The sequence below is a fragment of the Poecile atricapillus genome, chromosome 34 (genome assembly GCF_030490865.1).
Source record: "Poecile atricapillus isolate bPoeAtr1 chromosome 34, bPoeAtr1.hap1, whole genome shotgun sequence".
NCBI lineage: Eukaryota > Metazoa > Chordata > Aves > Passeriformes > Paridae > Poecile > Poecile atricapillus.
In genome coordinates, this window is record NC_081282.1 from 2,156,295 (window position 1) to 2,172,569 (window position 16,275).

General features: G+C 49.5%; 1 protein-coding gene across 1 annotated transcript in view; it reads left to right on the forward strand.

Annotated features, from left to right (window-relative positions):
• Positions 1–16,275, forward strand: part of LOC131590681 (hydrocephalus-inducing protein-like) — a 64,459-nt gene that overhangs the window by 22,350 nt on the left and 25,834 nt on the right. Inside the window, exons 17-28 of the mRNA XM_058860944.1 lie at positions 645–797; positions 2,630–2,868; positions 4,036–4,294; positions 4,920–5,063; positions 6,384–6,524; positions 7,003–7,319; positions 9,590–9,665; positions 10,367–10,576; positions 11,402–11,530; positions 12,279–12,456; positions 12,976–13,133; positions 13,863–13,984. Of these exons, the coding sequence (XP_058716927.1) occupies positions 645–797; positions 2,630–2,868; positions 4,036–4,294; positions 4,920–5,063; positions 6,384–6,524; positions 7,003–7,319; positions 9,590–9,665; positions 10,367–10,576; positions 11,402–11,530; positions 12,279–12,456; positions 12,976–13,133; positions 13,863–13,984 (2,126 nt within the window). The remainder of the gene's footprint in view (positions 1–644; positions 798–2,629; positions 2,869–4,035; positions 4,295–4,919; positions 5,064–6,383; positions 6,525–7,002; positions 7,320–9,589; positions 9,666–10,366; positions 10,577–11,401; positions 11,531–12,278; positions 12,457–12,975; positions 13,134–13,862; positions 13,985–16,275) is intronic.

Here is a 16,275-nt window from a genome sequence, read left to right on the forward strand (position 1 = left end):
ACTTTGGAAATATCTGTTTTCAAATGTCATCTCTTTAAGCACAAAAGATGATGTCAGAAGACTTCTGGGAACATTGAGCTTTGTGTAAAAGAAAGGAAAGCTGGCATTTGAAGAGTAGTTGCAAGGATTTAAACTTATATTAAAACACATTGAAGTGATGATGGCAAATTCCCTGGATGGCACCAAGTATCTGACCCTGGTCCATTGTGACACTGCATGTAAATCAGTCAGCAGGAAGGACAGGCAGTGCAGGCTGTGCCAGGGAGCCTGAAGTTTGACACAACAGTTGCTTTCAACTATCAGGCTGCTTACCTTAAGCAGGAGGGTTTCTCCCTACCAGAATAAGCAATTGTTTAACTGTCAGCCTGGTCTTAACTAGACATTTCTTGCAAAGCTTTTACCTTGGGCCAATAATTTGTATTTTGAAAGTTTCTTTTACCTTAATCCTTTTTAATTTGGAGGTGAATATGTTATTTTCTTATTTTTTTTCCCCAAAAGCCCACCATTTCAGCTGGAGTGTGGTTAAATAATAAATAATAAATAACTTGAGTAGAGTTGAGCTGTTTAAGCTTTTTTAGGTTTCCCTGTTGTGGTTTGTTTTGGCTTTTTTAAAAATCTTTCTTTCCTGCTTCTTCCTGGAACAGAGAGCAGAATTCCTGAGCTCTGGAGAGCTGGCAGAAATCTATGGAACTCCAAAGAAGATAGACTTTGGCATGATCCCACCGCTACAGCCGAGCTCACAAACTCTTACCCTCTTCAACAAAGGTCTTGTCCCTGTAGACTTCAGGATAAAGATTGTAAGTACCTGTGGGGCTGTTTTCCAGGGAATTGACTGGTAAGTAGCAGCCATGACTTTTTATGACTGGTTTTTATATGCAAGATTTCCATCTGGCCCATGTGGTGTGAGAGGTGGCAGGATACTCCAATATTCCATCTGAGCGAGGCAAGAGGAACCTGGCTCTGGAGTGGTTTTAGCTGGGGCCCTCGGTGAAATCAGGTGCAGAGATGTTGGAGCAGAAACGAGTCTGGATTGTGTTGACAGGTCCTCCCTTAACTTTATGGAAGGTCTTTAGATGTGTGTGTCACATTTTTGGAGCTCTGAGATCAAGAGAAACCTGTGGTCCTTTGCTCCCCAGAGAGCCTGGATTTCCCTATGGTTTTCCTGTTCCAGCTCCATTTGCTTTGTGCCAAACTGCTGTTTGTAGTGGAGAGCAGGGTGTGAGCTCTGTCCTCAGGCTGCAATTGTCACACCTCCTGTGGCTCAAGCCAGTTGGGCTGTGCACACCAAGATGTGTGGGGGTTATGCACCCCCCCAGCCTGGGATCTTTGTGCTGTTGAAGAGCATCTTTGGGGAGCAGCTGCAGAGAAAGGCTGTTTTAATATGTGGAGCTTGCACAGGGCAGAAGGAGCTGGGGCTGCTCCCCTGGCAGGGAGAGCAGGGCTGGCACAGCCGGGAAGGGCTTGTAGGCTGGGGCTGGGGCTGGCTGGGTTGTCTGCTGGAGGGGGAGATCTGGGAGGGGCTTGAGGTTGGTTTTTCTTCATGCTGGATGTGTTGAACTTGTGGAGCTGCTTCAAACCTGATACTATGGCCTTGTATTTCTTTGTGGATAAAGCATCAGGCCATGTGGGAGAGTCCAGCCACAGCCTCCTGGGCCAAGGAGGAGGGCTGTGAATTTGAACTTGCTGCTTTTCCAGCTGTCTGGGGGATAAATGCAACCTTCAAGTGAGGGGTTTTTCCAGGACAGCTTTCTCTAACTCCACAATGAAATTCTGCTTTCAGCCTTTGCAGGGAGCAGTGCACCTTGGCTGGGTGGGCCTGGCATGTAAATGATGGGTTTCACATGCTCGTAGCAGGGCTGGGCCTGCAGAGCTGTGTCTGTACAGCTGTGCTGGTGCAAGACCTTTCCTCCCTCCTCTGAGCAGCTTCCAGCTCTCTTGCCCAATCCATGCAGTCCATGAGAAAGCAGATGACAAGAGTTCTTGGGAAGAGTGGGCCATGTGCACAGAGCACACATCATCCAGTTTCCTTTCTGCTTCTTGCTTTTCTGCTCTGCTCTAACCATTTCGAGGTGGCTTTTCCAAAGCAGAGGGCACTGGGGCACCTCTCTACAGCTGATGGTCAGTGGGAAGTGAGGGCTTCAGTCCTTCAGGGGATCTTGAGAAGCACTGATGGCCCCTTGGGCAAGAATAGTTTGGTGTTGGGGTTGCAACTGGTATTGCAGTGATGTTCTTCAGGATCTCAGCAGTGTCCTCCAGCTGTGTGGTTTCTGGAGTGGGATTTGAGCAGTCCTGGCTTCCTCTGGCCTTAAGGCTTTGTGAGAAGGCAGGAGAGAGAGAAAGCAGCTTTCCTTGGCACACACTCCAGAGCAAGAGTGGGGAAGGAACACTCTCCTGAGGATAAACATCCCTTGGGTTGGGCAGAACTGGGTTCATTAGGTGAGTCTGTTAAAGGAGAGGAAAATACAGGTTGGATGAGCTCTGCTGTTGCCTGAGACTGTAGCTCAAATTTAGGGAAATGAAGCCTTTATGATTTTTATCCTCCCCTCTTTAGTCTGTCCTTTTCTTATATCCCACAAGAGATGAAGGTGTATGGTTTCCATCCTAAATGCATCTTCTGCTTGTCTTACAGGCTGATAAACCCCAGTGCTTTGTTCTTGAAACGGAAGAAGGAGTGATCCCCGCTAGGGGTGAGGTTCCTGTGACTGTCACAGCCATCCTGGATGACACTGGGCATTTTGCTGACTCCATCCAGCTCTTCATCGGGAACAGCTTTTGGTTCAGCTTCTTACTGAGGGCTATGGGCACTGGCACCACAATTGTCACAGACAAACCACTGGCCCCAGAGCTCAACTTGGGATACCAATTCAGGTAGGAGATCTCCCCACTCCCACCTCTCCTCCTGTCTCAACAAGGAGCAGTTTTGCTGTAGTCCTTCAGGCAAAATCTTCTCCAGTGTTCCAATCCCTGAGTCCTTCCCTGAAGGCAGAGATTCCTTCAGAAACATGTGGTGGCCAGTTGAGAGTTGTTCGATATCCTCAAAAGCCACTGAAAGGGAAACCAGTTGCTAAATGGCCACTGAATTGTCTTTAGTTGTAATACATTTATGTCCTCACTTGATCAAGCAGTGGTGTCACAGCTGCCCCAGAACAAAAGGTTCCCAAAAGGGCGCCCGGGTGAGGCGGTCCCTCCGTGGGGCTGAGGGACCAAGGGAAGATGGCCTCACACCCTTCCCTTCTGAAATGGCACTTCCCAGGCAAGCAGGGCCTGGGAACAGAGAGACAGGAGGGTACCAACCCCCCCAGGAAGGCAGGAGCCCACGGAGCAGTTCCAGGGCCAGATGGAAACTGCTGGTTTGTGTGGGGCCCGCACTGCCCCTGCCGCTTCCTCCTGCTGTTCCTGGGCCCTGCTGCTGCCCTGCTGTGCCCAGGGCCTCGATGGCTTTTTTGCTGCCAGCAGAGTTTCCAAAGTTCACTTCAAAACAGTTTCTAATTGTTCTACAAACGGTAGAACTTCTAAAAGTTCTACAAATGGCTATCAGTGCAAAACCAACGATGCTGCCAAGGAGAGAGGCCCTGCTGCCCTGGCTTCCTCTCCTGGAGCAGGCAGATGATTTTTACCAGCTTGCTGGGATCATCCAGAAGCTGCCTCTGAGCTGCCTTTTAGAAATGCCTGCAATCATACCCCACACACAAGGTCCTCAAGGGCAGCATCTCAAAGATTCACTGACAGTGTCAGGCATAGAAAAATGCAAAATACAGTAACAGGACGAATCAGCCCAGAACAAACATTTTGGAGGAAAACACCAGGTCCTGTTAGTCTCGCCTTGAAAATGCTACATTAGCATTATAAGCAGATTTCTCTTTGCAATAATGACATCAGAAGGGCAGCTGATCAGACAGTTTCTGGTCCACATTAAGAGCTGGAAATGAAGACAGTCTCCAAGTTATTAACACCTCAGATTGCTCATTGGGAGCAATCTGATGACCAGGGAAACAGCTGCTCCCACACCATCTTCCATCCTGGCTTCTCTTCTAGCCACCTTCCCAGTACTCATCAGTTCCAAGTAACAAACAGGGGCCACCATTTCCATCGGCTCTTCTGGAGCGTGGAATGCTGGAGGCCACCCAAGAAGAAGGGCCAGAGCGTCTCAGCCCTCAGCAGCCCCAAGGCCCAAGATGATTTCGAGGCCCCCGGTCGTACAAGCGCCGTGTTCGGGCTGGAGCCAGGCTCATGGGAGCTGCAGCCAGGCGAGTCTGTGGACATGGTGCTGCGAGGCTTCTCCCACACCCCACAGGTGAGGTCCCCACCAAGGGCTGAGCCTGGGGAGCCCTCAGATCCCCTCCCCTGGCCTTGTTCCACAGTGCCTTGACATTTGCCTGGGGAAATGAGCAAGGGCCTTCAAGAAACTGGTTTAAGACCGCACGTTTCTGTGGCAGCACCAGTTGCTTTCCTTGCTGGCCACCAGCAGACCAGCTAAGGCTCTATTGGGATTCCACAGCTACCAAAACCCAGTGCTGATCCCAAAGCAGGGCTGGAAGGAAATAATGCTCTTTTGGGGCAAACAGTGTTGCATGCTGAGTCAGCAAAGAAGGGCAGAGAAAGAAATTACACTTAGGCTAGGAGCACAAAAAGAAAGTGAATTAAACAAGTGCCAAGTGGTTTCTCTGGGGTAAGCACAGATAAAACAAAAGCCATGTGAAGGGAGGGAAGTTCTCACAAGTGCCTTTTGTGGGCATTGGGGTGCAGTGTTAGAGACAACTGAGTGCAGAATAAATCAGCTGCATCACGGCAAGAAAAGGAGGCAGTGCCCACTGTACCTCTGTGGCAGGAATAGGGCCTGTGGTGGGTGCTGAGCCAATGCAGGGCATTTGCTGGTGCCCTGCCACCATCCACTGCTGACAAGTGACTCTTGCATGCAGGAGGTGCGGGATTACATGAAGTGTGAAGCTCTCGTTGGCACAAGCGTGGTGACAAAGAAGATAATAGAAACAATCATTAGCTGCAAGTTCATAGATCCCTCTATAGAAGTATCAGCCAGAAAACTCTCTTTCCGGGTGGAGAAGGTAAGTCTCTGGATTGTATCCTGGCATTGAACAGCATGGCTGAGGGGGGTGTGTCCTTGTGTTAAAGCCCCTCTTGGCTCTTCCTGAGGCACTTGGTAAAGTGAGTGAAGATGCTTTTAGAGATGAGACTGGTATTTAACTCCCCCAAAGTAAAACTGCAGTTACAGCTGCACTGCAGTGGGGATCATGGCCACTTCCAGGGAAATGCCAGTTTCTCTCTCACTGTAAAGGGAGGTTTCTAAGGATCCTCCAAGGCACAATGATGTCTGTACACTGATGCTATAGGGAAGCTGGGGGGAAGAATGGAAATATCTGTGAATTCCTCAGGCTAAAGAGGAAAAACCCATCATCTCCTGTGTCTCTTTGCCTTCTCTGCTGTTGGCATGGATGCTTTATGGTATAGCTATAAGGTATAGCTCTGTGCATTTCCCTAGGCCTCACCTGCTTCAAAAGACCCCCAGACATCCTGCAGTGATGATAACACTGAGGCAGAGCAGGTGCCCTTTAGTCTCTGGATCCCAGCTTCAGCATCATCTTTCCCTCTCCTGCAAGTTGTCTGAAAATGAGAAGATGTTTCATGATTTGGTTTCTGTAGTTTCAGGCCTCTCCTTTGGCTCCCAGGCTTCCACTGAAGTACAGAATCCCTGGGACAGGCAGTTCAGATGTAATCAGAAGCCTTTCAGCTCTCCCTGATTCTGCCTGGGTTCTGCTCGATGCCACACACACAAACTGATTCATTGCACACTATGGCACAGCACCTGTTTGATATCAGTACATCCAGAAGCAGTTTCCCAAAGTCTCTGGTTTCTCTAAACCATGCAGGAAGCCCAGCACAATGCCCAGACAGGAAGGAAGAGCCTAGGCTGATCACAGCTTTGAGACCACACACACCTTGTCCCTGTAGCAGGGGCTGCAGGACACGTGTTGCAGACTGACTGCTTTTATGAGGCTGCTAGAGCCAATAAGGTTGTAAGAAATGACAGCATGTGAGTGAAGATCATCCAGTGCTGTTCTGCCCAAGAGAGAGACAAAACTGGAGACAAATGGCCTGGATTCACTTTCTGCTTTAGGTCTTGTTCAAGCAGCCACCTCCTCTCCTATTCCCTCATCTGTACATGGGAGTGGTGCCCTGTCCCCAGAGGATGCTGTGGTTTCTAAACATGACAAGCATCTGCTATGAAGAAACATCTCCTGGAAAAGTAGAAACAAATAGAAAGGATCAATAGAATGTATGCACTTGTGGGGCTGAAAGATGTGAGATGCAAGAGAAGCAGGAGGAGGTCTCTGGCTACTTGAGGCTGTTTTTCCTTGTTTCCATAGAAACCCAGTGATGTCCTAACTCTGCAGTACCAGCCTTTGGCTTTAAAAAACACCTGCTCCCTGCCGCTCCACCTCGTGCTGGACGTGGAGCAGCCGTTTCTGGTCTGTGATGAGGAGCAGCAGCCCCTCCCAGATGGCCAGGTGAGCAGCCCTGGACTCCTCCAGTGGGGTTGGAAGAGGAGGGATGTGCTGGTGCCTTTCTCTTGGGAGGCCCTTGAGTCAACAAGTTTATTGTGTAGTATCAGCAGTGGGCTGGCCTGGGCTGCATCAGCAGAGCTGCTGAAGGAATCAAAATATTACCTGAATTGAGAAGTTCCATCCTGGCTTTAAGGCACAAGGAGGAGGGAGCAGGCAATTTGGCCAGAGCAAGCCATGCAGTAAAGGTGTCTCCTGGAAAGCATCCCAGCTCTCCAGCAGCCATCCCCTTGTATTGCTGCTGAGCACAGAAACGTGAGCCTGAGGGAATCCTGGACTGGACTGTGGTGCCTGCAGTCAGACCCTTGCTATAAAGAAGTGAACAATGAACTGAGAAGCCCATGCTGGGGCCACACTTGGAGCATTCACTGTTTCATGCTGTCAGACCTTGGCATGTCATTAATTACTGTTCATCTCCTTGCAGCCTGTGACAGTGGGTGTAGAGGAGACCTGCCATGTCTACATCGCATTTGACCCAGCTTATAAACTGGAGCTTAATAGCTGGCAAGAAAAGAAGATTCTGAAGATAGACATGGTTAGGGACCATCCTAATGTGGAGCATATCGAGCTTTGGGGAGAAGTCCACTTCCCCAATCTCCAAATCCAGCCCAGCAGCCTGGAGTTTGGCTGCATCGTGGCTGGCACGGAAGCAGTGCGCTCTCTGAGGATGAGCAACTGCAGCCCCCTTCCTGTGGAGTACCACTGGTCATTCCAGGCAGACAGCCAGGTGCACAAGTTCAGGTATGTGCACCTTTGCCCTCTCCTCTTCTTCCTGGTGTCCTGTTTGTGCTTTGCAAAGAACAGAGCTGTTTGTCTAGGATCTGACAGACTGCTCTGACTTCTCCTTGTGCAAATAACACTGACCAGCTGTGGTCAGGCTGGATGCTCAGGGAATAGGTTTTCCACCAATTTGGTGCTGTGTACCCCCATAGTGGTTTCCCTTGGGATGGAGAGCTGGGGCCAAAGCTGCTTTCTCAGAGCTCTGTGGCCTGAGGCAATGTCCACCTGGATGAGGGGCTCCTAATCCCAGCTCCCACAGTGCTGCTGGAGGCCCTTTTGGGGGTGCCCTTTTGGCCCCTCTGCTTTGGGATGGGTCCTCTCTGCAGGAGCTGCTCTCTGCTCCTTGCCTTCCTCCCTTGCCTTGTGCTGCAGGATGCCCAGAAAGTCCCAACACCAGAGAAAGAGCTACTCAGCACCTGGGCTGATGCAGAACATCTCGTTACCTTTCCTTCTTTTCTGAGACAACTCCCTTAGTGCCAGGGTGATTTCTTTCCCAAGGGTCAACTCTTGGTGGACACCTTGGATTCTTCACTCCCTTTTTTTGTGACACTTGTTACTCATTTTGACTTTTCCCCACTGCAACATGTCCCTTATGGGTTATGTACTGCTGGACAGCAGGACTTGTTCATCACACCATCTCCTATCCCTGCCTCCCAGAGAGTTTCTATTTTAGAGTGAAAAATGTCATTGTCTGGGCACCATGGTCCTGGGAAGTTGCCTCAAACCAATGATTAAAACTAAAGACAGTGGAATAGATGATATGGGATCTCTTGGGGGTTATGATGAGAGATCCTCTCATCCAGAAATGAAACCCAGCCTTAGATAAGAAGTCACAAAGCTAAAGACAGTTATTCTTTGGGGAGCAGGTCATTATTGGCATTGAATGCCTGTCTGGGAATGGAGCATTCAGGTTGTGTTTGACTGTAGGGGAGCTCTTGCAGCTCAGCAGGGTGACAGGCAGGCACAGCCCAACTGTGTCCTCACATGGCATTAGAAACACAAGCAGAGTTACCCTGAGCACCTGCTTCAATCTAAAGTGGGGAATGTGACCTGAGCTACCTGGGAGTGTTGGAAAATGCCAACCACCCCCACCTGCACTGTCAGGGAAACATTCCTGATAAACAGCTGGTAGAGCTGCAGAGTTTCTGGCACTGGGCATTGGCAGGGCTGTGCAGGCTCATCACTGTCTGGGTCTGCCCTTGGTGCGTCAAATCTCACTTTTTGCTCTCTTCCTTCTCTGTCTTTTCCTCTCCCACTGTGCTTTTTGCATCCTCACAAGCTGTTAATCCCTGTCCTCTGTAGTTCCTCAATGCAAGCAGTTGCAGCTGCCTGCACCACTGCTACCTCAGTGTCATCCCTGGGCTGGTTTAGAACAGACCTGCTCCAGCCTGGATTGGGAAGGGCTGGATCAAACCATTCCTGAGTTCAACGCCCCAGCACCCAGCCAGGGGCTGCATCCTGACCAGGAGCTCCTCATGCAGGTGTCCCTCCCTCCCACTGCAGCTCCCTGCTCACAGTTATGTTATTTTCCAGGTATGAACTTTGCCCACCTCAATTCAGACCCCCACCACCAAAGCTGAAGAGTTCCTGTTTGAATTGCTCAGCATCTCAATGGAGCCACTGCAGTATTAAAAATGTGGAGGAGCCAGACACAGCCCTGAAAGAACCACAGGATCTAGGCCAATCTTCAAGAGCAGAGGTAGATTTTCTTGTACACCGAGTGCTGTGTTGTCTCCCCAGCTTGCCACCACCAAGTCATGCTCATGCTGACCTCCCTTTTTGCTGCCCTGCTGTTTTGTGCCTTGAGAGTGGGCTGGGCAGTGGGGCCTGTGGATGGACATGGGCTGTGTGGGAGGGAGGAGCAGGAGAGTTTTCCTTGGAGAAGCCTGCTCAGATCCTACAGATCTAAGCTCAGCACAGATCTGTGTTGAGTGTGGGATTGTTTTGCCTTGTTTTCTTCACAATGTAAGATGAGGCTTTCATCTGCATCATGATGATAAGACCTCCATCTTCCTTCCCAGAGCAAGCTGTGATGAGTCCTGATCTCCATGTACCCTCTTCCCAACCCTGCCAGAGCACCTGTTTCCAGGTCTCTGCTTTCACCTGAGGGCTGGTATTGCAGAGGTGGGCCTGAAGCTGTCTTATAAAATGAGACTTTGCAAAGTGTCTCTCTCTTCCTCTCAGCATAGAAAATGGCTTGTTTTTCAGCTGCCAACATATATTCGTGGAAGGCATTACATCCCAGTGGGGCTGGCAGGATTCAGTCACTCCGTGGATGTACCATGGACTCCCCTCAAAGTGGAGAAGGTAAGAGGGAATCTGTCTCCCTTCCACATTTTCAGTGTGGCAAGCAGGGCTGTAGCTCCCAGCCCCACTGGTGGCCCTCAGCATTGCCCACAGAGGGGCCTGGCATCCCTCCAGACCCATCACAAAGTGCTGCTGAAGCAACTGGTTATTGGAGAGGCCGTGCAGGACATGTTGTAGGGAGGCCCAAGGACGCTGTGCAGCACCTGTGGAGGGCATTGCTCCCCCTGGACATCATCAGCTGGTCCGTAGGAAAGTTTTGCAGGAGCTTTTGCTGTAGCACCTTGAAAAAGCAGCATATAAATCAGAGAGAGAGAGGGGAAAAGCCTCAGGAGTCAGATGAGCTGGGCTGGGGTCCTTCCCTGAGCTCCAAGAGCTCTCACTCTGAGTGTCCCGCTTTTCTAAAAGCAGTCATAAATGCTTTTTAAAGGCAAGTTGTGCATCAGAGAGAATTTCTACTGCCAGGAGACATCCCAGTTCACTTTAATGTAGTGTATTAGTGCATTGATCCGTGAGTATGGGAGAAGATTTTCCTCATGGTCCCTCCACTGGTCAGTGGCATGGATACAGGATGAGATCAGGATGATTCTGGCTGTGTTGTTTGAGGAATAGATCCCTCTGGCTACAGCTGCACTTTGCTCCAAGGTGCTCTTCTGCATCCATTTCCATGCTCAGCACCTCAATCTCTCCTGTTCTCCGTGCAGGCTTTCAGTATCCTGCCGCTGTCGGGTGTGCTGCAGCCGGGAGAGAGACAGCAGGTCTCCTTCACCTTCACTGGCCACCTCAACACCATGGCCCATGTCACAGCGCTGTGCCACGTGGAGGGAGGCCCCACCTACGAGGTGAAGCTGAGCGGGGAGGCCTCACGTGTCAGCTACTCCCTGAGCGCCCGGGAGATCAACTGCGGCTCCCAGGTACCACACGGCTCCCCTGGCACAGCTCCTCGCCTTGCTGTCTTCCTGCCCCCCTCGCTCCAGGGCTCCCTTCCCAGCCCCTTTGTTGTCTCTGGGGCTTGGAAGTTCAACCTTTGAGGGACACATCTGGCATCCAAGCTTTCAAATGGCCGTCTCCAACCCTCTCCAAAATGCTGGGAATACCTCTTGTTCAGGGGACTTCACACTGCCTCCTGAGGCACCCCAGGGGGATGCTCTGGACGTCCCTCTGCTGATCCACTCCTAAAGCCTGACCTCCAAGGAGATGCTCTTGTCTAATGCTCTTCTTAATCCATGCAATAATCAAGGGAAGATCTTGGGCTTCCAGTCACTATAGTTGGAGAGACTGTCCCAGAATGATCCCCACTTCACTCTTGTTCAGCTGAAAGCCCACAGCTATTTCCAGCTGCTGGCCCTGTCTGTGTTGCTCTGTTGTGACTCCCTTGTTGCCTGTATGCTGCTTGCCAATACTTGCATGCAGGTGCCTTTTCTTTTGGAGTGCCTCAGTGCTGTCTCTGTTTCTCCTGGCTGTTGGTGACCCCTCAGAGGGCCTGTGTCCCCACAGTGAAATGTGTTCATTTATTACTGGCCCTCCCATGGTTGTTGCCACACCTCTGGGTGCTGCCAGAGCTCCCTGGTCCTGTGCAGGTGCCCTGTGCCTGGGGGTTCCCCGGGTTCCCAAGTGCCCCTATCTCCTGTCTGGTCCCTGCTCCCATCATGGGTCTGCTTTCAACCCCAGGAGAGAGGAAGGAGATTCCCAGCAGCAGGCCTGGGTCTGTAACTTCCCGCTCTCTGCCTTCTCTGCAGATGTTTAACGAAGTTCATCACAGCACGGTCATCCTGGCGAACACCAGCAAGATTAAATTCAACTGGGTGCTAGAACCCAGCACTGCAGACCAAGACCTGCCTGGTGTGTTTCTGGTCAAGCCCACCACTGTAAGTAGCACAAGTGACTGACCCCAGCCCTGTCAGGTGGCCCAGGAGAGTGTTAAAGGGGCAAAAGAGGGGGAGGGGGAAAAGGGAGAAAAATGTCCGAGGGGAAAACCCCAACCTCAGCCACGAGATAGAGAGGGCTGTAAGCAATTTCTTCTGGGGGCAGAGAAAGTCAAACAAGTGCTATTGAAAGTCAATAAAGCAAAAGGAACAGTGGTGGGTGCTTGGCTTGGGTGCTTAGCCACAGCCAGAGGCACACCAGTCAACACAACTACATCTATTATAGACCCTGGGTATTGCAACAGCCTAATACAAATTCACAAATGGTTACACATATTCAAATATTTTAATATAGTTCCTCCTCCATCCTGCCTTTTTGGAGCATGTACAGTTGCCCTAGTCCTGGTCATTTGGTACTTTTTGACAAATTCAACAGGTTTCCATTAACTTCATTGGTTAAATGTTAATATTACAGCAACTCTTCCCCAACACTGTTATCACCACAAAACATTTGCCTTAAAAAAATTCTAAACTTTAACAAAAATTCTTTGACAAAAGGCAGCATTATAAAACACACAGTATTTACTCTAACAATTGCAAAAGCCAACACTATAATGTATTTATCACAAAGGTGATGTGGTCTGATGGTTTCTTCTAGATAGAGAACTTGTCTTCTCAGCCTGTCTGTCCCCTGAGCCATCCCCCAGCAAACACTCTGATGTATTCCCTTCCTCCTCTCCCATTCCTGCAGGGCTCCATTGCATGTGGCAGGAAGCAAGTGCTGAGATTCTCTTACATGCCAGGAGTACCAGGAGCCTTTAGCAGGACATACCAGCTTAAAGTGGGTGACCTGGAGCCGGAAAAGATCTGCCTGAAAGGAGAAGCGTCCTTTCCCATGATCAGTGTGAACCTGCCCTGGAACATCAAAGGTGGGCACTGCCTGTGTGCCCCCAGGAAGGGCCCCTCTGGTTTTGTTCCCTACCAAATGCCCATAGGGCAGCTCATGCCCACCTGCACCAAGCCTGGAGGGCTGCAGGACTCCCAGAGCCACTCAAGCCATCTGACTGCTTTGTGAGTCTTGAGCAGAGGATCCCAGGTGGGCTTTGTCCCAGGAACCATCCTGCAGAGCTTGCCAGCACATCTGGCAGGGTCCTGAAGGATGATGGCTGGACTGAAAGGCTTGGGAAAGCTGTAAGAGAGGCTGGCAGGGCTTCTGGCAGGGTTGGATTTGCGTGACATTGCAGGGGATGAGACGTTCCTCTGTGGGGAGGAAGATGGGTGGGAGCGAACATGAGGATTCCGAGAGGAGCAGCAGCATCCACTTTCCATAGATGGCTTGAGGGATTTCTTTCTAGAAGAAAGCGGTGTTTGGGAGGTAGGGACTTCCCAATTTAAGTGGGATTGGCACTTGGCTCACACTTCTCTTGGTGGATGTTTTCTTCCTTCAGGAAATGAGAAATGTGGAAAGCCACTACGGCTTGCAGAACACACGCAGCAATACAGTGAGACCCTGAAAATTCAGATCCCAGAAGCTCAGCCCTTAAAAAGTCCAGATGTGAAGACTGGGAAGCTGAAGCCGTGCATGCTTGAAGGCTCTGACATTGTAGTAAGAACAGCTGCAGCCCCGTTTGGCACATGCCACTGTCTCCATGTCGCCTGAGCCCCTTGCAGCCCACAGCAGCTTCCTGGTGCCCTGATGGCACTTGGGACCTCCCTGCCCACTTAGAACCATGTGTCACCTCAGCATTGTCCCTAGGGCTGCCACTCTGGCCATGGTCTCTTCGGGGGTTGGCTTGCACCAGCTTCCTGGCTACCCCAGGGACAGATCCTGAAAGCCATGCTCAAGGGATGGCATTGATGGTGTTTTGAAGGAGATGCAGGTCATTGCTGGGGAGTTTGTTGGTCCCAACCCAAGGCCTGCCAGATTTACAGACCTGAACAGCAGTTGCCTGATTGTGCCCTGGAACTGTGCTGGCTGTGCTCATCTCCAAGAGCCACCAGCTTGGGCTCGGTTCCCTTTCAAACCAGCTTTTGTCCAAGCTGCCTTGGTCCTGGCTGGGCACAGGCAGGTGTCTGGAGCTCTGGAAGATTCCTGGCTTGTCCGTCTGCCTGGCCAGATCAGCTTTGCTAACAATAGCTGGGCAGGCAGAGATGCTGGAGTTACTTCCCTGGAGATGAGGTCCTGGCTAAGAGAGCAGGAGGTGTCAGACACCGAGCAGCCAGACAGGAGAACCCCACACCCCTCTCAACAAGAGCAGGGTGGGATCCTTTCTCAGATGCAAACCTTGGGAAAGACCTTTGCTAACCTGACACTCTCTGTCTTCTGTTTCCTCAGGCAAACACTCGGCTGCAGATAAAGATGATCGAGAAGGCTGCTCTGGAGCTGCAGAAAAAGCTCACATCCCATCCCCCAAAGACCGAGTTCCCTGACAAAAAGCTGTGCCAGAGCCTTGTCAAGTGAGTAGGGACTCCCATCCCCATCTCCAGGTGCCCCGTGGGGAACAGCCAGCAATGTCCCCTTCTCCTGAGAGCTCCTTGTTTCTGCAGAGCTGGGAATAGCCTGGACTTCAGAGAGGCTCTTGTCCCGGTGGCTGTGACACGCTGCGTGTGAGCAGCTGAGTGCCCTCCCTTCCCCAGCACCACGCTGAGCTTTGGACTCAGCTCCCCACAGCTGTGGGGTTCTGTCCCTAGAGCTGAGGGGACCCACTGCAGACCTCCAAGCCCTTCCAGACAGCATCAATTCTGTCCCTGCTGACTAGCTCTGAAAGAGACAATTCCCAGCTGATGTCTTGGTTCCAACTAACAGAGCACGCTAAACAAAAGGAGGAGGGAATTGCACATGTCAGCAAACCCTTGAAAGCCCAAAATCAGATGCCTTGAATCCTGGTGGGGTGGCAGGGCTTATCTGATTAACTTGGTCTGTCCCTTTGCACCATCATGATGCAGCACAAGCACGGGAGGCTTCAATTCAGGAAGATGCTCTGCAGAACAGATCAGGTGATCTGGTTGCAGAGCAGTGAAGATTTCCTGTGCAGGCAAATCTTATTCCTAGGCCCCAAAGCAATTTCAGGCTCAGGCTGTACACCAAGGCTAAGTAGTTTCATTTAGTCCAGTGGAGACCCAGTGGACTCACCTCTACTGGCTTTTCATGGCAGAGGAGCTGTGGACAGTTTCCATTTTAAACTAATTTTATTTCCAGGTACCATTAGTAGCTGATAAAAGCTAGGACCTGCACTCCTCCTTGTTACCTCTGTCTCTCTTTTCTTGCCTCCTTTGGGCTCTGTTCTCTGTGGATATATCTTTTCTCTAATCTCTCAGCCTTCTCTGGGCTCAATTCTCTGTGAATACAGCTTTCTATAATCTCCCAGCCTCCTCTGGGCTGAATTTTCTGTAGATACAGCCTTTCTATAGTTTCCCAGCCTTCTCTGGGCTGAATTCTCTGTGAATACAGCTTTTTATAGTTCCCCAGCCTTCTCTGGGCTGAATTCTTCTGGGATCCTCCCTCGTGGGGAGTTCCACTTATATCTCAGTTCTCATTATTCGAAGTAAACTCTCGAGCTCGTTAAAATCTTGTTTCTCGTGTTTATTGCAGAATCCTTACAAAAGTTAACAGGTTTCTCTAGGCTGGTTTCAAGGTTAATCTTTGCAATTTGGTACATTTCTTTCTTCTGATGGTACGAACAAGGCCTTGTGGCACACTTCATGTCTGATACACAAAATGGCCCCGAACTACGCAGTTCTTTTATCTTTATACCTATTTTTACCCAATTAACAATAGACACGTATATTATTTTTCTTAATGACCCAATGACCCATCACCTCTGTGATGCACTGCGGCATTTTCTATCCAATTACTAACTACTACCCAAAAACCTCTAGGAGAAGAACATGAAGAAGAAAGAAGAAGGACAAGAGACAACACCCTAAATCCTCCATATTGTCTCCTGTTCTCTAAACTACTTTTTCACCCAGTGATTTAGGAAACTTTCTAATCTACACACTTACACTTTTAGCTTTTTCTATCTAACTTTAACATTTGTTTTCATGTATCACTATGAAAACATGCTCATGAATTTCATATTATATGAAATTCAGTGTTTTCTTGGATCTCAGAACTAAACATTAAAAGCAAGGGCACACAGTCTGTATTTCAGACTCCAACATCTGCCCCTCTCTTTAAAAAAAAATTAAAAAAAAAATCAACTCAAAGCTTTTATTTGACTACTTTCCAAGAAGGGTTATTTTTCCTTCACTCATGCCTTATGCACTAACAACAGAACTGCTGCTCTGTTCTACAGAGCACTTTACCTCCAGTTTTAATCATCAGTTAACTAACTACCTAAAGTTAGAGAAATAGATCTAGGTTGCTTACTTGACCAGTAGCTTAATTTTTCTAATTGCTCTAAAGTTTCTGTTGAAGCTACTTGAATTGAAAGCTGAGTTGTTATAAATCTCTATCTAAAATTTCAAAAGTCAAACTCTTCACAATCAGGTGTAACTAAGATTGATATAAGATCACACTAAGAAGTTGCCTCTTTGTATAGAGCATGATTTGGAATAACATTCATCATTTCATCTTCATTCTGTTTTAACACAGAAAAATTGGATATTATACTAAAATCTATTTTCTGAGATAAGGTACACTTTCTTTTGAGTTAACTAAAAGAAATGATGCAGGTGAAATTGCATCACAAAGTGATCAACAAAATGATACAGCTCAAGGGTGATACTTGATTCACCTTCATATT